Source organism: Panthera tigris, chromosome X, assembly GCF_018350195.1.
Source record: "Panthera tigris isolate Pti1 chromosome X, P.tigris_Pti1_mat1.1, whole genome shotgun sequence".
In the NCBI taxonomy this organism is placed as follows: domain Eukaryota; kingdom Metazoa; phylum Chordata; class Mammalia; order Carnivora; family Felidae; genus Panthera; species Panthera tigris.
In genome coordinates this window covers 122,142,426-122,166,470 of record NC_056677.1, presented here as the reverse complement: position 1 = coordinate 122,166,470, position 24,045 = coordinate 122,142,426, and the positions used below count along the sequence as shown (strand labels likewise).

The following is a 24,045-nucleotide window of genomic DNA, read 5'->3' as shown; positions in this document are numbered from 1 at the left end:
TACTGTCCTCTGTCCTTCGAAGCGGCAGCGTTTTTGCAGCCTCGGCCAAGGACCTGGCTAGGGAGCATGGAGGAGGCAAGCCCAGGAAGATCTGGTCCCCTGAGCCTCGCCTGCGGGTCAGGAGACAGAACCGCCTCACTCCTGACCTTGGGGGTGTCACCTCGTATCATTCGTGTGTTTGAAACAGGAGGGCTTTTCCTCACGGGTGCCCCTGTGATGCCGGGAAGTTTCTGATCAGCAGCTGAGCGCTTCTAGCCCAAGAGCCAGGGGCCTGCCAAAGAGGCCCACCTAAAAGCAGGGCCACCCCATCTGCCAAGGGACGTGGGGCCACTTTCTTGTTGCTCAGAAGAGACGGGCCATTCTAGTCAATGCCTGGGGGTGGGGGTGGGGGAGGGACAGCCCATCTTCCCCATCGGTAAGGACCACCAGAAACTTTGCTAAGAAAGCACACAACGACAACAAAAGATTTCCCACAGAATACACAACACGACTTAATCATTTTCCCATCGGTGCTGTATTTAGGATCCTTCCTTTGGCCATGAAGTAGCTAGCTGTGGGATGTGTCGAACACGCATACTTCATGGGCCAAGGGACGCTTTGACAACAGAGTAAGAGTCGTTTGTAAGAACAGACGGATGCTGTGTCTCAGTCTGATGCTGTCGTCATGGTGAACGGGGGCACCGTGGCTGGCCACCCCTGCACACCCCTTTAGCGCCCGCTCCCAGCCTTCCCACAAGGTCCCCTGGATGCTGTTCAAACGTCCTATGAGTTCTGAGCAGAACAACGAGAGGAGGAAACACGAACTGGTCGTCTTCAGACCTATGTCTTTGTACGACCCGGAAATCAGAAGGACTCAAGTAGTGGCGGCACCAAGACATTTACTGGCCGCTTCCCCTTTATCCCGAACGTCGAAGTCCTGGAGACTGCCGGCGAGCCCAGATAGGCATCTCACGAGGAAAGTCCCGCTGCCCTGTCCCCTGCATCTGAGTGGAGAGACCTGTTTCCACGAACAGCACACAGTGGCAGGGCCGATTCAGACTGAACCGGGCTTGTAGGTCTGCGGCATGACGGTCAGTGGATGGGTCACGATTTAGCCGGTTTCTCGGTAACCTTCCGCACTCGCCAGGCGTCCTGCCCCAAGGGCATCAGGTGCTCTGGGATGTCTACCTGGAAGATATCCTTTCCGCCTTTCCTGGGTATGGGCTCCAGTAACCACCTGGGGTTTGAAAGCACGGTGAGGTACTTCTGCTTCAGGCTGGTCAGCACAGCTTGATTCTCCAGCGCCACAACCTCATCAGGGGCTAAGTCCTCTGGGCACTGTACAGTTTCCCCAATGTCAACAAGCCCTGAGCACAAAGAGAAGCACACGATGGTTTTTCCTTCCAGAAACCAAGGCCCGCCTGTTGGAGAACATGATTATTCAAAGTTACAACCACCAGAGACCAAGAGGGTCTCCCCAAGGGGACACCGGGTACACTGGGCCCCTCGGACTGAGCATACCCGACACGCCAAAGTCTGCTTCAGGCGTTCTGGGTGAGGCCGAGGGAGGGAGCGAAACGGAGCGGAGGGCCTCGTCCTCAATGACCACCCCCAAATAATGGGCTGGCCCCAGCCAGAGAGCTTAGGGCAACAGGCAGAGGTCAGACCAGAAGGGCCCCAGATGCTGGGCGGAACAGGCACTCAGGTCCCCGAGCACTTCAGCAGGTGGCAGGTGCTCGTGTGGGACCTCCCCCACCGAGGGCTTAGGGGACTCACCCAGGATGCAGGGACAGTGGGGGTGGGGCATCGCACAGGAAGCCCGGCAACAGCCCGGGGTCTGGAGTCTGCCCGACCCACTGTGTGCACCGTGCTGCCTCCACGGTCTCTGTCGCACGCACACACGCGGGCACACGTGCGCAACCGTGAGCGAAGGTCACATGCACACTTGGAACCTGTCCCTGTCTCTCAGGTCAGAACCGGGCACTGAGGCCCAGAGCGGAAGCAGGGTTCACCTGAAGTCGTGGGACCTCAGCAACTCCCCCCATCCCCAGTCCCAGGGCCCCCTGCTGCCCCGCCGAAGGTGTGCTGCTTAAAGAAAACACGGCCCCCACACCAAGCAGCTCACACAAGGGAACAAGGCACAAAACTCCTGAGCAAGGTCCTGGGGAGTAGCCCTTGGGGGTGTCTCAGCAGCATGCGGCTTCTCTTCACTTGCCAGCGATCACGCCACGGCCATACTTTTCCCCTTCCAGAAGCAAGGCCTGAATCTGAGCAGGGGTCATTCCAAGCCTCTCCGCCAGCAGCTCCCTCCATGCGGTGTCTTCCCAGTCCCTGTGAGCAATGTGGATGGCGATGGTACGGTTCCGGTGGCTGCTCAGCAGAGGACGCCAACGCGTCTCCAGGGTCTTGACCCCGTTTAAGACAAAACCTGCATAAGGCTGCCGGAAGGAGAGGCAGCCGAACTTCATCTCCCCAGAGCGCCTTGGGCCTCACCAGACCTGCGGAGACACAGAACCACGAAGGTCAACAGGCATCGTGCCCAGCGCTCCAAGCTCATGACCTGGGGGCAAGACCTCTCCCCAGGGTCCCCCGGGGGTGCCCTGACACCCCACTGACCTGGACGGTGGGGGAACGGAGAGCCTTGGCTCCTCCTCCTCTGTCACTACACGGTCAGCTGACAGGCACAAAGGAAGGGACCGGCGGTCAGGATGACGTGTCCATCACATGGAGTCGTTGGGGACCTCAGAGAGGAGGGCGGGGATAGCTAGAGAAAGGCATGGCCAGGACAGCCTGTGGTCAGTTCTACATCAGAGGTCACTGAGCCCCAGGAGAGCACAGATGGCGAGGGGCCCCTCGGTTGGACGGCTCAGTGAGCTGGCTCTACCTCTCTCCCAGCACAGACAGGGACATCCTGGGCTTCGCCACCCTGGGGCTGCTGAGCGCAAACCCTTGGTATCCGACCTCAGCTCAGCGCTGGGGGCGCCCTGTGATCGCACATGGTCCTGGCAGCTGTCTCCTCCCGACCCCTTTGGGTGCCACCCTCCTCTGACCCCTTCCTGCCCCACTGCTCTCCACCATCAACAGACACCCCCCGACCCTGACCCGGGCCTAGAGAAACCAGGAACCAGAGCAGGAACAGCTGGTACCAGGGCGCACGCACCGTCTCCATGCCAGGCACTGGGGTGGGCGGTGGGCACAATCAACACATCACAGGATTCGATCCTCACATAACCCAGTAAGGCAGCGCTTCGTCACCCTGCTCTATAGCTGAGAAGGAGGCGCCGAGGGATAGAGAGACGGCCCATGATTGCAGGGGACCTGAGTGCACCTACCCCTTGTCCTTGCACCTGGACGAGGGGGTCCCTCCTCCTTGCGCACGGCAGAGCTGTGCAGTGGGAGGAGCACGAGCCTCAGCTGGGTCCTGGCACCTCAAGGAGCCCCAGTCTCCATCGGGGCCGCGAGGACCGGGGACAAGGTGCAGGGGCACCTAGCCCGGCATGTGGCACCTAACAGGACAGCCACAAACAGTGGCCGCCCCTCATCATTATCATCATCCTCATCACAGGGCCTGGGGCACTGCGCTGCACTCAGGAGCACCCCGAATCTGGATCATCTCTCCTCCCAGTTCTCGAAGGACATAAACCTGGCCTCAACCCCTCCTCTCGTTTAAGAGAACACATCTACTCTCAAAGATAAGGCCCTGGGATCACCCCTTTCCCAACCCACCGTCCTGCCGCCCTGGCACCACACCCCCTGCGTTCCCACTGTCTGGGGCTGAGCTGCGCGGCCACCTGCCCTCAGCTGTGCTCTGGGCCAAGCACAGTCCTTCACTGGAGGACCTCACTCCGTCTGCTCTTGCTCAGGCAGCCCTACTCCCCTCCCCTGTGAGTAGATGGTCTCGCTTTCAGAAAGCCACACCTGCACACCCCTCACTGCAGGGACAAAGACCCCCCCCCAACCCAGCCCCTGAGCCCGCACGTGTCTCCAGCACCTGCCAACTTGTCTAAACCTCTGCATAGCAGAGGTCCCAGGAGCAGCGGTCTACACTCACAGTCTCTACTTCTTCCCCTCGCACTGCCCGCCCTCCTCCATGAACACACCGGTTGCCGCAGGCACCAGCGACCTGCCCCGTGCCTGTCCATCTTCATGGAACTCACGGCCGGACAGCCCTGACGCGACTGACACCCCTCCTTCACTTCTCAGCCTTCCACGTTGCACCTCACTCACGGGTTGGTTCTGCTAACCACATAAGGCCCCAGCCGGCGGCAGAGAAAACCATTTCATGTAAGTGGCTCGTGTTCTCACAGCCTAGCAGACCCGTATCCAACAGGAGAAAGAGGACACCAGGCCCTCACACTGTCACACGGGAAGGATTTGGGGGCCCTATAGTCCAGTTCCCCTCAATCAAATCCTGGAAGTCCCCCCCCCGCCCCCGCCCCGGGAGGAGTGACAGGGGCAACAGGCTGAACCCCGCACAGCCGGCGGCCTCGGTGAGGTCGCGGCCCTTAAGGGCCCAGCGGGAGGCGGGGAGGGCCGGAATGACTGCGGACCGGTGCCCGTGCAAAGGTATGGTCGCGTTTCTCCGCGCACACGTACGTCGCGCGCATGTGATGGTGGCGGGAGGAGGGGACAGGGAAGGGTGTCCGCGGCCGCTCTGCGCTTGCTTCCAGACCTCTGGTCCGGGAACCCCCAGCCCAGAGGCACCGTCCCGCCGAGGGTCGAGCAGGCCGCAGCCGCACGGGCTTCCTGGCTCCCTTCGCGCGTGGCGGGTCTCCCCGCCCCCGCCCACCGCAGGCGCGCTCAGCCGATTCGGCTGCGGCCACCGGGCGGGACCGTCCGCTTCCCGTGACCCTGCGAGGCCACCAGCGCCGGGACGACCGCCTCCCACGCCCAGGCGAGGAGACGACGCGGCCCACCGAGAGAGGACAGAGCGCCCGGTCCGCGTCGTGGCTGTCCCGCCATCGCCGCGGCCCGACACCAGGGACCGCTGACAGGTGCCGGGCGCCGGCAGCCCCTCACCTGACGCACCCGCACAGACGCTGCCGCTCCTTTTTTGCGGGGCATACGCCGGCTCGTACCCACGTAGTTACGTACGCACACGGAGGTACGCAGCACGCCAGGGCGAAAGCCCGTAGGCACGCAGCCAAGCAGTTACGTGGACACGCACTTACGTACACACGCACATAGGCCCGCAGGCCCCGGTCGCTAGGAGACGTCGTTGGACTCAAGGGGCCGGGAGGCGCGCGGGACCATCAGGCTTGATAGGGAGCTGGGGCTGGCGGCTGGAGCGGAACCGGAAGGAGGATAGAAATGGGGGTGGGGCGGTGGGGGGAAGGGGCGGGGCGAGTCGAGTCTGGGGGTGGGGCTGTGGGCGGGGCGGCGGGAGGCCGAGCTGGGGGAGGAGTAGGTGGGGGCGGACCTGTGGGTTAGGAGCTGGGGTAGGAGGAGCCGTGAGACAGGGCTGTGGAAGAAGCTGGCGCCAGTTGTGGGAAAGAGTTGGGGCAGGACCTAGGGCAATGAGCGGGAAGGAGCAGGACGGAGATGGGAAAGCTGCGGAGGAGTAGCTGTGGGAAGAGCAGGGTGGGCCTGGGGAGGTGTAACTGGGGGAGTTGCAGGGGGGAGCTTGGGGTGGAGCCAAAGGGGAAGCTGGGGGACCACTGGGGAGGAGGGCAGAGCTGACAGGAGGAGCTGGAGCAGGGGCAGGATGGAGCTGGGGCAGTGGAGGCGGAGCTGGGAGAAACTGTGAGGGATGGAGTCAGAGGAGCTGGGGACCCCTGGGGGGAGGGCCCTGGGAGGAGCTGAGCGGAGTTGAGAAGCGGAGCCGGAGAGGGGCGGGGTGGAACCGAGGAGGTTGGGTAGGCGGAGCTGGGGCAGGAGGGGGCGGAGCTGAGAGAAAGCTGTGTTTGGTGGGGGGGGGGTTCAGGGGAGGAGCCAGGGAACCCACGGGTGTGGGGGTAGGGAGGAGCAGAGCGGAGCTGAGAAGGGGAGCTGGAGAGGGGCGGGGTAGAAATGAGTTGTTTGGGTAGCCGGAGCTGGGGCAGGAGGGGGAGAGCTGGGAGGAAGCTGGGAGCTGGGGCTGGGGAGCGGTGGGACCCCTGGGGAGAAGGAGCTGGGGTGGAACTGGGAGGAGCAGGCGGAGAGGGGCGGGGCGGAGCTGGGGGAGGAGTGGGAAGATTTTTGGGGAGGTGGATATGGTGGTGGAGCCATGGGAAGAGCTGGGGAACCTCCTGGGGATGAGGACCTGGGGAGTAGCAGGGCCGTGCTGGGGGACGCTCGAAATGCAGAAGTGGGGGAGTAGGAGGACGAGGCTGGTGGCAAGGTAGGTGGGAGAGCTGGGGATGAGAGAGGCCGGTCTGGGGAAAGGTTGGAGAAGTATCTGGTGCCGGGGGGGCGGTGTCGGGCTGGGTGAAAGCTGGGAGGAGAAGGTGGGAAGGTGCCAGGCTGGGGTGGGGTTGAGCAGAACGACGTGGGCGTGGGAAGCTCGAGGCAGAGGGGGGGGCAGGGCTTGGGGGAGGGGAAAGTTGGGAGGAGGAGCTGGGGCCTGGCGTGGCTCTGGCGGAGCTGGGCGGGGCTGGGTGGAAGCGCTGAGTAGCAGCTTGGGAGGAGCGGGCTGGGGCTGGCGGGTTGCTGAGAGGAGCGTGGCGCGGCTGGGGAGGAGTAGGGCGAGGCGGGCGAAAGCTGGGAGGAGGAGCTGGGGTGTAACAGTGTGGGTGGGTGGAGGGAAAAGCTGGGAGCTGGAGCTGGGGAGGAGCGTGGCTGGGCTTTAGAGGAGGTAGGCGGGACTGTTAGGATACTTGGGCGGAGGAGGGTAGGACTGGTAGGATAGCTGGCAGGGGCAGCTGGGTCTGAGTAGCGCGGGACAGGTGGGACAGATGGGAGGAGGAGCTGGGGGATAGTGGGCGTGGCTTGGGCGGAGCTACGGTGGAGCGGGGCGGAGCTGGCAAGGCCGGAATATTGGACCTTGGGGACCGCGCGGGGCTGAGCAAAGGTATCTCAGTGGCGCAGACCAGGCAGTGCCCTTTATAAGCGTCCAGTCCGCGCCGCACTCGTAGGCAACAAAGTGGCAGCCCCAGGGTCCTCAGCGACCTGAGGTGACCCTTAAAATGGACCCCGGAGAGCACGGAGGCGGGAAGAGGGTGGTACCTGCAGGTTGAATCCCGCACCTCCGGGCTGAACGCCCAGGCACCCTGGGATGGCCAGTGGGGGCCTGAGGGACGGACTTTATATGAACGTATTTTGCAGGTGAGAAGAAAAAATTCCTACTCTGTTTCCTGCTGCCCCTCAGACCTGACATGTGCCAGACAGAGTCAACCGCCCTGTCAGAGCTGTTTCCTGCCCTCTACCTCTCAGTCAGGGACTCAACACACTCCCTGTCGCCCTGCTTTGTTCCTGGGGTTCCCTTACCCTCACCCTCCTTCCGCATTTGCTTGGTGGCCAAATCCGGTGTCCCTGCCTCCCAAATGCCTGATTAGAATAGATGCTCCTCTTCTTGTCCCCACTGCTACTTCCTGAGTTCAGGTCTGAGGTCTGGGGCTTTTTACCTGAGCCCCCACACCGGCCTGGATGCCTCCTGTCTTTCCTCCTCCAGTGGGTCCTACACATGCCGTCAGTTCACTTCGGTTTCTTAGCTGCACATCTGTCGTCATCAACCCCATACTGAAAACACCGGTGAGCTCTAGCCTCTTTACGCCCCACCACCTGGGAGCTCTGGGAGGGCCATCCAGTGGCACCAGCTCTCTCCCTCCTTACAGCCCAACCCTGTCGGTCACTGTGCTGTGGAGTCCCTGTGCCCTGAGCGCACATACCCTACCAAGACAACCTGCAGCGTGGAATGTTCACCTCTTCTGGCCAGGTCCTGTCCTCCTTCCAGGCACAACTTCATCATCCCGTATACTTCCCCATGTCCAAGCATCAGTCACTCTTCTCTGCTAGTTCAGGTAGCACTCTATACCTTCCTCCCTCCCTTCTTTCACTGGGCTCTTATTTCCCAGTGTTGTAACTGCTCTCCCAGAGTCTGTGGTCCTCTCAGGGGCACTGAGTTCCTTGAAGGCCAGGACTGTGTCTTACTCATTTCTGTAGCCCAGGTACTTGGGATACAGTAGTTGCTTAGTAAATATTAAATCAACAGAGAGGGCTTCTGGTGTGCTTGGGTGGCTCAGTCGGTTGTGTATGACTCTTGATCTCTGTTCAGGTCTTGATCTCACAGTTCGTGAGATTGAGCCCTGTGTAGGGCTCTGTGCTGAGAGCACAGAATCCACTTGGGTTTTTTTTCTCTCCCTCTCTCTCTGCTCCTCCCCCACTTGTGCTCAGTCTCGCTCTCTCTCTCTCTCTCTCTCTCTCTCTCTCAATAAATGAAAAAACATTTACAAGAAACAGGAGGACTGCTTTCTCTTCCGGTAGCAGCACCATCTCTTTTCCTGGCAGAAGTGGGAGGAAACAGGAATGCTGGTCATGAGGTGAGGGACAGAGGGTACCTTCCCGGGATTTTGGCCTCAGGGCTGTGGAGACTATTTTTCATACCACGGTTCTGTCCCCGTAATACACCCCATCTTCCTTTTATTTAATTTATTTTATTTTATTTTATTTTATTTTATTTTATTTTATTTTATTTTTAATTTTTTATTTATTTCCTCCCATCTTCCTTTTAGGAAGTCCTTGCCGTTTTCACCATTGCCCTTTGCAGGGCCCGCAACCCCAGGACATCGCCCCTTTGGAGCCCACGGCACCTGCTCAGTGCAGAACTCCCTGTCCCCCATGGCCAGTCTGAGCACTTGTCTTTGCTGTTTCTCATCCTTTTCTCCAGTGACCTCTGTCCACCCAGCCCCCTGGCTTCAGCTGTCCCTTAGGAACTGGCCACCACTGTTACTCTTGGTGCTAATCACTCTGGCTCTGCCATCCTCTTTGGCCCATACATTCCCCTGCCTAGCTGATCCTTTATGCTCAGTGTGATCCCTATACACCTCCTCCCTTCCTCTCCTTCTCTGACCCTGTCACCCATTCTTTTACTTGCCAAGAGGTGCAAACTGCACTGTGGAGAATGTTGCCTCCTCCTCACCCCATATGCTTCTTTGCCTTTGAGGCCCAGGGAGGCTTCCAGTTTGCTCCTGCTGTGTGTTTTGTGGCACCACTGGTCTGGGACCAGGTTTAGCCAAACCCCTGGCCCCCCTCACATACTTCTTGGCAGGTCTGGTTCCTCCTCTCTGAAGTGCCTTTTGCCCATCTTTATATTGAGTTGCTTGTGTTTTTTGTAGTGAGTTGGGTGAGCTCTTTTTTCGTGAAAAACTTTTAAGTTTATTTGAAAGAGTGAGAGAAAGTGAGAAAGCATGAGCCCAGGAGGGGCAGAGAGAGAGAGAATCCCAAGCAGGCTCTGTGCTGTCAGCACTGAGCCTGAGGTGGGGCTTGATGTCACGAACTGTGAGATGAGCCAAAATCAAAAGAGTCAGACGCTTAACTGACTGAGCCACCCAGGTGCCCCCTGGGAGCTTCTTTTTATTTTTATTTATTTATTTTTAAAATATTTAACATTTATTTATTATTCAGAGACAGAGAGACACAGAGCATGAACATGGGAGGGGCAGAGAGAGGAGGAGACACAGAATCCAAAGCAGGCTCCAGGCTCTGAGCCGTCAGCACAGAGCCCAACGCTGGTCTCAAACTCACAAACTGCAAGATCATGACCTGAGCCGAAGTCGGACGCTTAACTGACTGAACCACCCAGGTGCCCCTGGGAGCTTCTTTTTAAATAAAATCTTTTTAAGTAGGCTCCACATCCAACTTGGGGCTTGAATTCCCAACCCTGAGATCAAGAGTCACATTGGGAGCCCTTTTTGAAGTCTGGATACTAAATTGGGCCTTGGTTGTTTGTGTTTCAGATTCTTCCTGCTACCCCTTGGGCTTTTTTCCTCCTCTCTTTGCGGACCTGCTTTGGACTCAGTATTCGCACGGACACTTTGTAAGTGACCCCAAAGTTCAGGGAGCGCCCAGGGTGCTTCCTGCTGGGGGCTGCCATCCACCCCCAGCCCTGCCACCTGAGATAAGCAGCCCCCAAGAGGAGGCGCTGGTGTGCCCAGCACTCTGCCCATGAGAAAAGGCTCCTTCTATTCTTGCCTCTGTAGTTCTCTTGGTTACTGCTTGGCTTTAGTTCCGTGCCCTGGACTCACACATGACGAGCGCTAGGGCAGCTGTGTGGCTGTGGAAAGATAGCCTTGTTTCTTCTGCTCCAGCACTCCCCTTTTATCTCCAGATCTTCATCTGTCCTGTTTCCAAGATGCACACTCCCCTAGCCCCGCTTCCTCTCTGCCCCTGGGCAACTCTTGTTGGCGGTGTCCCTCTCAACATGGCCCAGGTCGAGTGGTCCAGCCTGAAAACCACTTACTTCTGGTTTTGTTTAAATGACCCTCCAAGTTCATGGGAAGAAGCTGCACCGTGGGGTACCTGCGGACATGGGTGGGCTACTTTGACGTCGCTGGTTAGGTCTCGGGCCTGCACACAGAATGTGGCACAGCCCAGTTGGAACCTTGGGAGTTGCTGTGAACTTCTGGAATTCTACACCCTTGTATTTATGTTACAGCTTATTATATCAACTTTAATGGGGGGTGGGGAGATGCTCATTTCCATGTTTCCATCACTCCTGAGCTCTTTGGCATTACCCGGAGGCAAGAAGGCTCATAATTTGGGCATACTTCCCTAGACCTTTCTCTGTGTTTTTTCTTTACTCCTTTGAGTTCATGCTGTATTACCATCTTGTCTTGTATTTTTTCACTTAACATTAAGTATTCTTCCATGTTCTGAAAGGTTCCTCAGAAGACATTTCACTAAGCTCTGCACCTCATCCTGGAGTATATCGGATTCCAGACTTGCCCCACTCAAGGCCAACTGACAGATGCTCAGGGATAGCCCAGCATACCTTGGACCCAATGACACTCTCTTTTCAGAAGGTCTGGCATAGGGGGTCCTCCTGAAGCAGATTTGGAGACAGAGTTTATTGAGTCTCTCATATCGGTGTCAACTTGGACATTGTGCCCAACAGCCTTGAACTGTGGTTATCCTGTTTCCTAGTGTTCATTCACCCAGAGGTCCCTTTGGGAAGGGCTGGGGGATCATTCCAGTATCTATTTGCCATGGTGCTGTGGTGTCCTTCTACCTGGGGACCTGGCCACTTCCCTAGTCCATGGTTCTGATGCCAGCAGGCCAATTCTGAAGACCCAAAGGGTTCCTGCAGGACTAGCCAGGAGTGTCTCTGGCTGCACGCAGAATAGAAATCAAACGCGAGCTAGCAGGAGGTGAATGCAGAGTGTATTGAAGATATAGGGAAAGTGCAAGGACAGAGTATTCGGGAGACTCTGGAAGGGAAGAAAGGAGGGAGTCTCGTCTTTGTCTGGGGTCTGGGGTTTTTATTGAGGCCTGGTGTATGTGTCCCCTCAGGAATCCAGGAACCCTTTAGAACAAAGGCGGGGGCCCAGGTGTCATTCCTTAGAGCCAGGGGCCTTGGCATCAAGATGTCTAGCACCAGTGGTCTAGAATAGGCATATGGCAGCTTCGTCTGGTCATTGTCACCTGGTACTTCCTTGGATGTCATCTACTCTAGAGAAATCATTATTTGCATTATGAGACATGTGTAAAGTAGGGGTGCAGGTCCTACCAAGAATAAAAGCAGGAAAAGGAGCAAAAAAAACCGATTTTTATGGAGTCCTTCAGTTTCCCTGTCTCAGCCGTAGGTCTCAGAACTGGCTCGGGGCAGAAGTGGGGCAAGAGATCATGACTTGTTTATTGGGGTGGCTGCACTCAGCTTCTTACTGTGTATTCTTGCTCTTTTGAATATCCACTTGAGGCTGTACCTTGGCTGGTTGCCTGTCCATTACATCGCTAGGAAGGCCTCCACTTCCACTACGCTGTGGATCAGACCTCCTGGTCAGTGATGTCTGTGATCATGAGCCCCTGGCTTCTGGCCATTCGGTGCTACCCCAGGGCCTCTACTGCAGTCGTGATGGGGGAGGGGCGGGAGAATTACCTCTCCCGCCTTTCCTCCCTGACCAGGCCTGGTATGCCCTGCCTGTGCTGGGCATGGTGACTTCACTCTAGTTGAGGACCTGGCAGTAGGCTGCCCATCTCTTCCTGCTTTTCCTGGAACTCTTCTGGCTGGAGCAGGGTGAGTTCTGTAGCAAATCAAGACGGTTGGTCACCCTGCCTCCTGGGACGGAGGGCACCTCTGGGGAAAGACTTGGGTAATGTGTTGCTCCCTCGGAGCTATGGTGGACGTACTAGCTCTTTACTATGGGAAGGGGTGGGCTGCTGCCACAGACTCAAGTTTAAGAGATCTCTGGGGAGTCCAGCTCTTCCCCTACACGTCCCTCCCTGTTCCTTGTGTCAGGGATGCAGGTGTTCCCAAGTGGACTTCTGATGTTGGCATGACAGGCCTGCCTTAGCTGAGTGTTCAGCCATCTTTGAAGTTCAGCCATTCCTATCAAATCCTGAGCTTGACCTTTGGCCACTGCCTGAAGTGGGGCTACTTTGTAAGCTACCAAGGAAACTCTGGGGCTCCCCCTTCATTTTCAGCTTGTTAATCACCCGCAGCTTCTCATCCCCTTGTAAGCCACTAGTGCAGAGAAGTCACCTCCATCCATTCCCTTCGTCCTTAGAGTTGTCATTCTCATACATTCCACATACTGGATCTTCTCACCTGCCAGGAAATTACTCTCCACCTGCCAGCTCAGCAAAAAGTTCTAGTGTGAAAGTTTTAGTGGCTCGACTGTCTCCTTGTGCCTGGGGTTATCTGCACACCACCCGTCCTCCAGGATGGGTCGTCATTGCCAGTGGGGTAGGAGAAGAGTAATCCCATACTAGACCCCATCTTGCCACCTGCTTTTTGGACCACTCTGGAACCAACGATGTCAGATTAAGTCCTTCAGGGAGCTGACCCCAAGAGGGAGTTAGGAATGCCAAAGACTGATTGGGGTCTAACCCCCACTGAAGGAGAGGGAGGAAGCAGGGTTGGGCAGGGTGTTCCTTCAAACCGGATGCCCACCTGACAGTCTACCAGTCCACCAGGGAGCTGCAGAGCAAGAATTATCATTCTAGGGTCAGCATCCCACTGGTGTGGTCAGGCTCTCGCAGTGCCTGAGGCTATGCAACCCACATTGACTGAATGGATAAATCTACACCTAGTAGTACCTGAGGAGTGGGTGTAAGCTAAGCAATGTAGGGCACCAGCTGCCTTTGCTTAGGCGCAGCCACGCTCCACCCTGCGGCTGGCTTGGTCGGAGGTGCTTTGGCCTCTTGTACATCAGATACCTGCTGAGGTAGGAAGGGCCTTTGCTAACCACATGTCTGTTAGCACTGGTGTAAACATAGGCTGATGGGAGAAGGCAGATCTGGGGACAGAACATCGGGAGGCAAAGCACATTTAAGCCAGTAGACACCCACCTTGCGAGAGGTTCCTTGAAGGCGTGCACTCTGTGTTCCTCAGAGCTGAGAGGAGGCAACTTCCAGGCAGACCTGTATGCTGTGGAGCCTGAAACGAGGCAGAATGAGAGGCAGTCAATGTGAATAGGAAGGAACTACTGACTTAGGATGAGGGGCTGGGGCTTGAAGGCAGATAGGGGCTTCTTAGGTTGGAAGTGGGGGAAGGGCTGCTGGGAAGGGCCAGATACCTGCAGGGAACTGAAGGAAGGTTCTTGACTGGAGCAGATGCATTTGTGGAGCACCTCCAACCTGGCACCATCAATTCAGGTCTACTGTACAATTTTTGGCATAGGAGTTTGAGAGATTTTGATACGCTGTGAAGTGGCATTCATTGCCCGTGGAGGGAAGTGTGTGTGTGTGTGTGTGTGTGTGTGTGCGTGCCCGTGCGTGTGTAAAGCAACCTAGATGTGGCTGGTCAGGCTCCTGTCCTCCATAGGGGGATTATAGCAGGAAGTCCAATGTCTATTCTATGGTTACGAACCTGGGATTGATCTGTGGCACCCCCACTACTACAGTGTGAGCCCAAGCAAATCACTTTACCTCTCTGAACCTCAATTTCCTCATCTGAAAGACAGGTCTAATATAAAAATCTACCCCTAAGAAGTGATAATATTTTCCAGGTTACCTCCTGAGGGTGAGGATCACATGAGGTAATTCATGTGAGCGCAGTCTGTAAACCATAAAGCATTCTACTACTAATAGTGGTTGAAGAGGCGTCTCTTCCCAAGTAGGCTTTGCTAAGTAAGAAAGGATGTGGGGGGTACTGCTGGCCTGTATCTTGAAGCCTACTGATGGGAGATGGGCAGATACTGAAAACTCTGTAACAGGATGTGGCCTGGTTGGGGTCTCGGGTGCCGTGCGTGCATTTTGACCAAAGATGTATGGCGGCCCCTGGGACCAATGGAGAGGCTTTGTGAACCTATGCGTACTGACAGGGTTTGAGAATTGAGGGCTATGTCAGTGCTGGGAATGCATAAATCTGGGAGCTTCTTCCCAGCTGTGTGGGAGTCGACGTCAGCCTGCTGCCTCAGGTAATACAGGTCCAAGATCTGCCACCCACGATTCTGTCATCCATAAAGCTTTGGTAACCAGAAGTGTTTCTGTAAGCTTGACCTAAACGCTTCTGGTGGTAAAACCAAAAATGAACGGCATGAAGCTATTTAGAGAATCCTGAATTTTCTTTATTTTTTTCTTTATGTGCCTTATTATTAACACTTGGGGTTAATAGTCACATGTTTCCCTGAAGTGATGTCCATGTGTTTGCTAGACCCTGCAAGGGTGTCACTGATAAGTGGCCCTTGGCTCTGTCACATTTCTGAATTCTGAAATTCATCTGGCCCAAGGTTTTGGATGAGGCATGGTGCACATGTGATACTAACACCAGTAAGAGGCAACATTTGTTGGATTTATAGAGGCCCAGAGTTCCTGGATGTTTGTCCTTCCTCCAGCCTTCGGCCGCCAGGGACGCCCTTCCCAGGACTGAGGCCCTCCCTGGGTCAACCTGCATGGGTGGATACCTCACCTCCTGCCATACTGTACCATGATGAGAAATCTCATTTGATACCCAGCACAGTTTCCTGTGGTGGAAATGGGATGAACGCAGAGCTCAACATAGGAAGGCCCCTTGGCAAAAGCATGTACTACGTACACTAGCCGTTTATGTTACACACGGTCTGCCCGCAGTCTTGCTTCAGGTGAGTCTCACGGTGCAGCCACCCGGAGCCTGGGCCCACTCGCATGACTCGGGTAGTGTGATCTGGGGTGTGATTTTGAGAGAAAGGTGATGACGAAAGCAGCTTGGCAGCCCCAGACGCCCAAGTGCTGCTTCTACAGCTCTTTGCCAGCATCGATAGGGAAGCATGGCTGGAGGACAGGGGCAGAGAGGACGCCACACAGCCTGCGCTGGTTACTCTTGCACAGGCCTCTGCCTGGGGAGCCTGTCAGTTCTCTCTGGACAGGATGAAAAGATGCCAGAGAGCAGCTTGTTGAGGCTGATCTGCAGTGGTCTTGTTTTCGTTCATCGTCTCCATTTTTTTCTCGAAGGATTTTGGATATTTTCCCCTCACCTGGGGGTGTCTTGACTAGTGATCTCATGTCTTGCAGCTGACACAGGTGAACATTAAGGAGGCAAGGAGGTTAGGTGAGGCCAGGCAGCCTGGAGGCTGAGGCAGGCAGCACGGGGCCTGGCGCGCCGTGAGTGCTTCCTGCAGGGGAGTGCCTCGCGGTCACACATTTGTTCATTGTCTTCCTCTTCACCAAAGCAGTAAGTGAGAGAGCGGGTCTGGAGTCCTGTCTTTGTCAGTCTTTGTCACTGACAAACTGTGTGACCTTAGCTCACCTCCATTTCCTCCTCATGTAAAATGAGGGTACCAGAACCCACACCCTGGTTGGGACATAAACTTCAGGCAGTGCCATATAGTTCTCACTCACTGCATACTCGGCGACTAATGATATTATCATTAGAATTCATTTGGGCCCAGAATTCCTAAGTGAATGTTTTCCCTGAGCAAAATTAGGGTTTTCTACCAGCCCAAGATCTAGAAGCTCTCTCTTACCTGCCCACCCAGCTTCTGTGCCTCAGTGACCCTCCATGTACCCTGGTTGCCTGGGAGGACATACAGTGATCACCCTCACAGTACAAGGCTCATTCAGCAGCCCAGACAAGGGCCCTGGCCTGGGTCAGTCTGTGGCAGTGTGGCATCTTGGCTAAGAGGCCAGGGTTTAAGTTCCAACCCTTTTGGCTATGAGACCTTGAGCCAGTGATGCCCCTTCTCCAAACCTCTGTCTGACCATCTGTGTACTGGAGCTAATATAGAGCGCACAGTCCCTGGGGCCGCAGTGAGGACTTAATGAGTTGAAAAGGCTGGAATGGATTTGGTGCACAAAGATGTTACAGGAAAGAGAAGCAAGACAGTGGTGCTGTCATCTTTTGTTTGACTTGACCCCCCGCCAGCTGACAATGGCATGAGAAGTGCTGATGCCACCCCACTGCCATCCCACCGTCGCATCCCTCTGGGAACTTACTCTTTAAGCAGCTTGTTGATGTAGAAGACCAGTCACACAGGAAATGGAAAACCAGGATCCCCCTGATCTTACTACCGTGAAAGGCATACTTGGGAAACGCCACATGTGCTCCCTGGAGCCTATCTGGCATCCGGACAGGCATCACTTGAGTGAAGACTGAAGCCCCCCCCACCCCATGCCACAGGCTGTGGCTTTGTAACTGGAAATGTTTCGCTGGCCCAGCTGGCATCTCTGTGAAGTTCACAAGCCACGGTGTGAGGCTCAGGTGAGCCGGTGATCACTGCGGCTGTGCCCCCGGGGGGCTGGAGCCGGGGGAGGCAGGGATCTGGGACTCCATGGGCTACACACAACCCCTGTTCACTGAGTGCCTACTGGAGGCCGGGGAGGGGCACCAGCTGGTCTCTGTGGGGTTCTTACTTCCAGGAGACCCAGGGAAGGTTAGCAGTAGGCGACGTCCATGCTGCAGACCTGGGATTGAAAGCAGCTCTGTCTGATGGCAGAGCCCATGCTCTTTCAACTGTCCCATCTTATGGCCACTCAACACACTGTCACTCAAGGGGGAGGACTGGGACTTATGAGGCTTTGCTCCTGCCCAGGATTCAAAGGCTGCCCTTGGACTCCAAGACTCAATGGAGAGACATCCCAACTTTGAGGACTTTTGAAAACTTTAAATGTGAACGGCACATGCCATTTAACAAGAGCCCCCTTTGGTATGCCTTCCACCCCTCAGTGTTTTTATTGGTCCCTTACAGGCCGTTAGAGAAGTTTCTCATATTGACAGGCTTTGCAATGATGTTACAGACATATCACATCACACCAGTTCCACAAGTGATAACAGCCACTGCTTCCCAAATGGCACGTTTCTTCAAGTAAAAAGCAGATGGCTGCATGTAGCATAGAGGGACATCATGTCTTGGTAAAGACAGAATTGAAATTCTTGGCAAAGCAGGACATCCCTTTTAGTACTTGGCCTTGTGTCATAGCAAACGAAGGCCGGTTTTCCTCATCAAACCAGCAAGATTGCTCTTACTACCTTTTTCGGTGTCAGCTACTAACTTCATGAGGGCATCTGTCTAACAAGGCACATGGTAATTGGGTGCAACTCCGAAGATTCCTTGTATGCTCCTGTTTTTATCCCTTGATGGTGGCATATTTCAAGCCGTCTTTAGCTGTTCCTTCTATCGATGCATCTATTCACGCCTGAGGTGTGTTTCATCATAAGGGCACCAGCAGAAGGGCCCCTGGAAGAATAGCACCAAACCTTACAGTGTTTCCCACTCTGACTCGTCCTCCGGCTTTTGCTTCAGAAGTGCAGGGGGTGATGGAAGCTTGGCAACCTGGCTGTGGGCTCCCCTTTGCAAGAAGCATCTGCTTGTCAGAGCCTGAGTGTGCAAGCTGGTAACGCCCGGTGACATCTGGGCTTTGCCTGCAGACCCAGCGACCAGAAGTGCCTCTCCTGGCTCAGAAAGCATTCTACCAAGAGTCCTTTTTTTTTATTCCAAGAGAGCTGTCATTGTTTCTGTTCCCTGAGGTTCTTTGTCAAACTGGATCTGAGGGAATAAGCAGAAATCCTCCCTAAATCCAAGAGGAACGGGGAAAAGGGAGGAAGGGGAGTGACCAAATGTAAACTCATCCCGATGAATGCAACGCAAACGGAAAAAGAACCGGTCATACCTCAACTCAGCGACAAAGCAATGCTTACAAAGGTCTGATTCGGCATTTCTGTTTTACTTATTTTGTTTTAAGCTCATGCTCTACGAAAAATGCATACTTGTGAGGAAATGAATCATCTAGGAAGCGTTGCTAGCAAACACTGGCGCTCGGGAGACACCTGGTGGAAGATTTTAGAAATGCTCTGCTTCCTGCCTCCGACAACAGGAGGTTTGCTTGTTCCAAGCCCAACAAGCCCGGCCTGTCCACCCAACCCCCGCTGAGCTGGCGGGATCAGTGAATAACAAGATGGAAAAGTCTGGGCTTTAAAAGAAACAGGAGAGGGAAGGGGGAGAGGAGGGGAGCAAAGATGAGGGAAGGGAAAGCTTGCTTGCAAGATGTCCAGAGGCACATGGGACTGTGACTAACCCCTTCCATATGAGAGAATCCTCTCACCTTATGGTCCTTGGCACAGAGCGTGACCCAGGGTAGGAGCTCAGCAACTGTCAAGGCTGCCGTGATGCCTAGCCCTTCTACCCTGCATGCTCCAAGGGGCTTCTACTTCAACAGAATCAGATGCCGGTTGTGGTCCAATTCACTTTCACCCCCTTGAGCCCCCAGCCAGGAGCCAGGATGTTGCCACTGCATCACAGACCTCAGGGCAGCCCAGGCCATTGGAGAGCAGACCCCCAGAACTGCCTCACACGAGAGACAGCAACTTCCAGGAACGGGGCCCTCGGTGCCCAGCGTATTTGGTGGCAGTCAAAGCCCACATCAGGCTCCTCAGAACCATTTCACCTGCCCACGGAGACCAGGGCCCTGCCCGCCACTCTGTGTGGGGTTGAGACAGCCCCTCTTTGCGGTGGGCTGAGTACAACCTGGGCCGCTCTGCTTTCTCATCCAGGTAATTCTGATCATGGTTCTCATCCCAGTCATCCTCTGAAACCCAATGAGCAGTGCTAGTCCTGGGGACACAGCAGCAAGTAGAAGGGGCGGGGCCTGTCCTCAAAGAGGGCCCACCTGATGGTCCTGGCTCCAGAATGAAAGCCAAGCCTTGAACTCTCCCCTGAATCCTCACCCTTGGGCTGTGGTGAGGTATTGTGTAGTATTTACCAACTTACCGATGTGTGCTGCCCTCAGCCCTGAGTTAGGGTCAACAGTGGGAATGCAGTAGAAGTCCAAGGGCAAGGGACTTGTGTTCTCTTGCTGGACTATGGAAAGTGCACTGAGTCTTAGAATTCCCCTCACACTGGATCAGCATGGCTCAGCTGCATTAGTGCCTGAGGCAGCACCCCCCCCTCACCGAGCTTCCTGTGGCCCTAAAGTGGCATGGAAAAGCAGCTGAATATACCTGTTCCCTAAGAAGGGCACGGAAATTGTGTGTGTGTGTGTGTGTGTGTGTGTGTGAGAGAGAGAGAGAGAGAGAGAGAGAGAGAGAGAGAGAAGCACCCTCCAACGAATGTCACAGTGGAAAGTGGTGTGGACTGCATACCAGGTTAGGCTAATGCCTCATTGAAAGCTGGCATGAAGGCGTGCTATCTCAGGGCTGGGTGGGATTGCACATCACAGTGGAGGCTGGCATGGACCAATGATAAGGATCAAATGTGCTTGCTCGCTGTCTCTCCAAATGTCATGAAACTCTGCCTCACAGGATTTAGGTGGTAGCCTAGGCATAAGAAGGAGAAAATCCTGAATTGCCTGATAATGATATTTGGTAATTAGTAAGAAAAGCCCAAAGTAACTGGAAAAATGTGGAATTGACTAGATTAAGATTTCTGATATGGACTTAAGGCTCAAGAAAGGGTTCCTCTGTGGTAGCCACAGGTCTATATAGCCCTCATTATATAGCTTCCTACTTCTGTAGTGTACCTGTCCTTGTATAATCCCCCCCCTTGGTCCTTGTATGGGCAGAATTCACTACTTATAAACAATAGAATATAGCAAAGCTGAAAGGATTTTGCAGATATAATTAAGACCCCTAATCAGTTGCTGTGAGTTAATCAGAAGGGAGATTATCCTGGGTGGATCTGACCTAATCAGATGAGCCTCTCAAAAGAGGGCCAGGCCTCCCCTGAAATTAGAGCAATTCCCCGCCGGCCTCAAAGAAGTAGACAACCATGTTGTGAGAGCACCTATGAGAGGGTCATCTGGCAAGGAACTGTGAGTAGTCTCTAGGATCTGAGAGTGGCCCAGGGCTGATGGCCAGCTAGCAAACAGGACCTCAGTCCTACATCCGCAAGGAACTTAATTCTCGCAACAGCAGGGACCTGGAAGGGAAGCCAGAGCCTCAGATGAGAACACAGCCCCAGCCAGCATGTTGACTGCAGCCCTGTGAAACTCTGAGCAAAAGGCCCAGCTAAGCTGCACCTGGACTTCTAACCTATGGAAACTATAAGGTAATAGATGGGTGCTGTTTACAGCCACTAAGCTTGTGGTACAGATAATGCTACCGGGAATTGTACGTGTCTTTTGGTGGCCATGAGTACACTCACACGTTTTGAGTATATGCACCGGCGTGGCATTGCTGCTTCCTAGGGCAGGCACGCGTTCAGCTTTAGCCTTACGAAATACTTCCACCAGGTTTTCCAAAGCAGTTGTAGCAATTAGCACTGCTACAAGCAAGTAGGAGAGTTTGAAGTGCTCCATGTTCTTGGTAGCACTTGGTATCGTCCTTTCCTGTACTTCTGTTCTCTCTCTATTTTTTAATGTTTATTGATTTTTGAGAGAGAGAGAGAGAGAGAGAGAGAGCAAGCACAAGCAGGGGAGGGGTAGACAAAGAGGGGGACACAGAATCCGAAGCAGGCTCCAGGCTCTGAGCTGTCAGCGCAGAGCTTGACGTGGGGCTTGAACTCACAGACGGCAAGATCATGACCTGAGCTGAAGTCGGAGGCTTAACCGACTGAGCTACCCAGGTGCCCCTGTTCTATATATTTTAAGTTCCTCTCAACTTGGTTCTTTCACTGAATTTTTAATTTTGCAATTGTAGTTTTAATTTCAAGTGATCCTTCACGTTTTATAGTACTGTTTTTATACCAAACTGTTTTTGTTCTATATATTCAATATCAAGTCTCTCTGAGGATATTAATAAAAGGTATTTTTTTAAGTTTTTTTAATGTTTTTTTTTTTTTTTTTTTTTTTTTTTTTTTTTGAGAGAGAGAGCGAGCGAGCAGGGGAGGGGCAGAGAGAGACGGAGACACAGAATCTGAAATAGGCTCCAGGCACTGAGCTGTCAGCACAGAGCCCAGAGCGGGGCTCGAACTCATGAACCGTGAGATCGTGACCTGAGCCAAAGTCAGACGCTTAAGCGACTGAGCCACCCAGGTGCCCCTAAGTTTTTGTGTTTTTGGTTTTTTTTTTTTTTTAGGTAATTTCTACACCCAGCGTGGGGTTCAAACTCATGACCCTGAGATCAAGAGTCTCATGCTCTACCAACTGAGCAAGCCATGTGCCCCAATAAAAGGTCTTTTTGTTTTTCCTTTTTAACTTGTTCTTCCCTGTCCCTTAGTCATCTCTTTCCTATAGGGCCAGCTTTGCTATTTCTTTTTCATGATACTTCTCTGTCATCTTGTACACCATCCTCAAATATTTAGCTTTTCTTTGTTGTCTGGTTATGCTTAAGAATGAGGTTGACTCGCAGCTCTGTGGCCCCAGGACTTATTCAGTGGCATTTAGTACGTTCACAGTGTTGTACAATCAGCGCCTTTGTCTAGTTCCAGAACATTTTCAGCACTCTCAAAGGAGACCCTGTACATGTTCAGCACTTGCTCTCCATCCCCTCCTCTAACACCTGGCAACCATCAATTGGTGTTCTCTCTGTAGATGTACCTATTCGAATACTTTCTCTAAACGGAATTATACCATACGTGACCTTTTGTGTCTGGCTTCTTTCCGTTGGCATGATGCTTTCAAGAGTCCTCCATAGTGCAGCACGCATCAGGACTCCCTTTCTTCTTTATGGATGCATAATAGCCCATCGTGTGGCTAGACCACAATCCCTTTATCTGGCGACAGACATTTCAGCCAGTTTGGCTATTGTGAATAGTGCTGTGATGAACACGCATGTACAAACACTTGTTGGAGCACCAGTGTTCAGATCTTCTGGGTATATATCTAAGAGTAGAACTGCCGAGTCACATGATACTTCTATTTTCAACTTCTTACAGAACTGCAAAACTATTTCCACAGCAGCTGACTCATTTTACATTGCCACCAACGAAGTCCAGGTTTTCCTATTTTTCTCCACATCTTCACCAACGCTTGTGATTTTAAAAGTTTTTGATAATGGTCATCTTAGTGGGTGTGAACTGCTACTTCTTTGCGGTTTCGATTTACGTTTCTGTAATAACTAATGAATTTGAGCATCCTTTTCCATTCTTTATTGCTGTCAGGTTATATTGTTTTTGTTCCTTCATGATTATTTCAAAGGGAGGAAGAGGTGTGGTGAACAGAGGGATGTGTCACCTAAACCCCCTTTCAGTGATGGCCTTCTTGCCCCAGTTGCTGAGAGGGCACCTCCTTTGGGGCTGTCCACCCCTTCAGGGCCTGCCTCAGCTGCACAGGGCCACCTTGCCCAAGTTCGGACCCCTCCCAGGGTATATCTGCATTCAATGACTTATCAAGGTGATGTAGAAATATCTGGCCATATTGGCCTAACCCCCATGGGGTTAGCCGGGGCCTGAATCACAGCTCAGCTGCTGCCTCTTTCCACTCTTGCTCCCTTCTCATCCTTTCCACAGGTATGTCTCCCAAAGGCACTCACTGCACACTTCACTCTGTTTTGGAGTTGGCTTTTGGATGAACACAACCCATAAAAGACAATAAACGTATGTGTCTGGTTCATTAACTTAAACTGCAGGTGGAACCAATCATGTTTTCTTTAACATTCCAGAAACTTAGGGCACCCAGGTGGCTTAGTCGGTTAAGCGTCTGACTCTTGATTTCAGCTCAGGTCATGATTTCATGGGTTCATGGGTTCGAGCCCTGCATCGGGCTCTGTGCTGATGGCATGGAGCCTGCTTGGGATTTTCTCTCTTCCACTTTCTCTCAGGCCCTCCCTCACTCGTGCTCTCTCTCTCAGAAATAAATAAATAAACTTAAAAAATTAAAAAAAAATATTCCAGAAACTTAATTAATACTTGCTTATGTATATACTGTATGTAGAAAGATTGGGGTTTTTTTCTTTGGATGCCTCTATTAAATCTCATGCAGGCACTGAGCTACAAAGTGGCGCCTGTCTTGAGACATTGGAGACCTGTTTTTATGATGCTCTCAGCTAATTATTTTAGTCTTTAGTGAAACCAGGCTACTCCCCTAAATACTTCTCAGTGAGCTGAAGCTACTGTGTGAATGTCCTTGATATTTAGGAGGGCATTTCATATTCTGGTCTGCTGGGGTGTGTAAGTACTTTGGAAAAATATCTGCTTTGTGTTCCTTAAATTGGACTTTGTGGCCAAAAATTCAGTCTTCGGCTTTGCTCTCACTTCTCGTCCATCATCATCTCACTCTACTTCTGCCTTTCATCCTTCACACCGCTCCATTTGCCCTGCAAGTTCAATCTCAGCCATGTCTGTGACCTCTTGGGCTTTGTTGGAACATTGAAGGGACCCCCTTCTCCACTGGTCTTTTCTTTGCTTATGTCCATAGCTAGATTGAGGACAGAGAGGCCATCTTTCTGCAGAGAATTGGGTACCCATCACATACCCTGGCTGCAGTCCCTTCTGGAATTCAGAGTCCTTGATCAGGCTCATGTGGTTGTTGGCCGAATCCATTTCTTTGTGGTTCTAGGGCCAAGTTTTCAGCTTCTTACTAGCTGTTGGCTGGAGGCCACCCTTAGGTCCTAAAGGCCATCCAGAGTTCCCTGCCACATGGCCCTCTCCAGGGACAGTTACAATATGGCTTTTCCACGACCAGTGGGAGAATGCCTCTAAGTGT

General features: G+C 53.6%; 2 protein-coding genes across 6 annotated transcripts in view; one reads left to right on the top strand and one right to left on the bottom strand.

Moving 5' to 3' along the window:
* Positions 1 to 491: 491 nt before the first annotated feature.
* On the bottom strand, positions 492 to 5,266 carry LOC122230417 (protein EOLA1-like). Its single transcript, XM_042974741.1, is given in 5 exon segments — positions 492 to 1,140; positions 1,143 to 1,346; positions 2,195 to 2,477; positions 2,596 to 2,743; positions 4,999 to 5,266. Coding segments are annotated over 3 exon segments (507 nt in total). The 5' UTR covers positions 2,448 to 2,477; positions 2,596 to 2,743; positions 4,999 to 5,266; the 3' UTR covers positions 492 to 1,090.
* Positions 5,267 to 6,147: 881 nt separating this feature from the next.
* Positions 6,148 to 24,045, top strand: part of IDS (iduronate 2-sulfatase) — a 41,644-nt gene continuing 23,746 nt past the window's right edge. For 4 of the 5 annotated variants that reach the window (XM_042974116.1, XM_042974118.1, XM_042974117.1 and 1 more), the window contains exons 1-2: positions 6,148 to 6,298; positions 9,852 to 9,931. In XM_042974116.1, the coding sequence (XP_042830050.1) occupies positions 6,171 to 6,298; positions 9,852 to 9,931 (208 nt within the window). In that variant the 5' untranslated portion in view covers positions 6,148 to 6,170. Of the gene's footprint in view, positions 6,299 to 6,702; positions 7,222 to 9,851; positions 9,932 to 24,045 lie in introns of those variants that run through there. The other variant, XM_015541046.2, reaches the window with a different exon arrangement.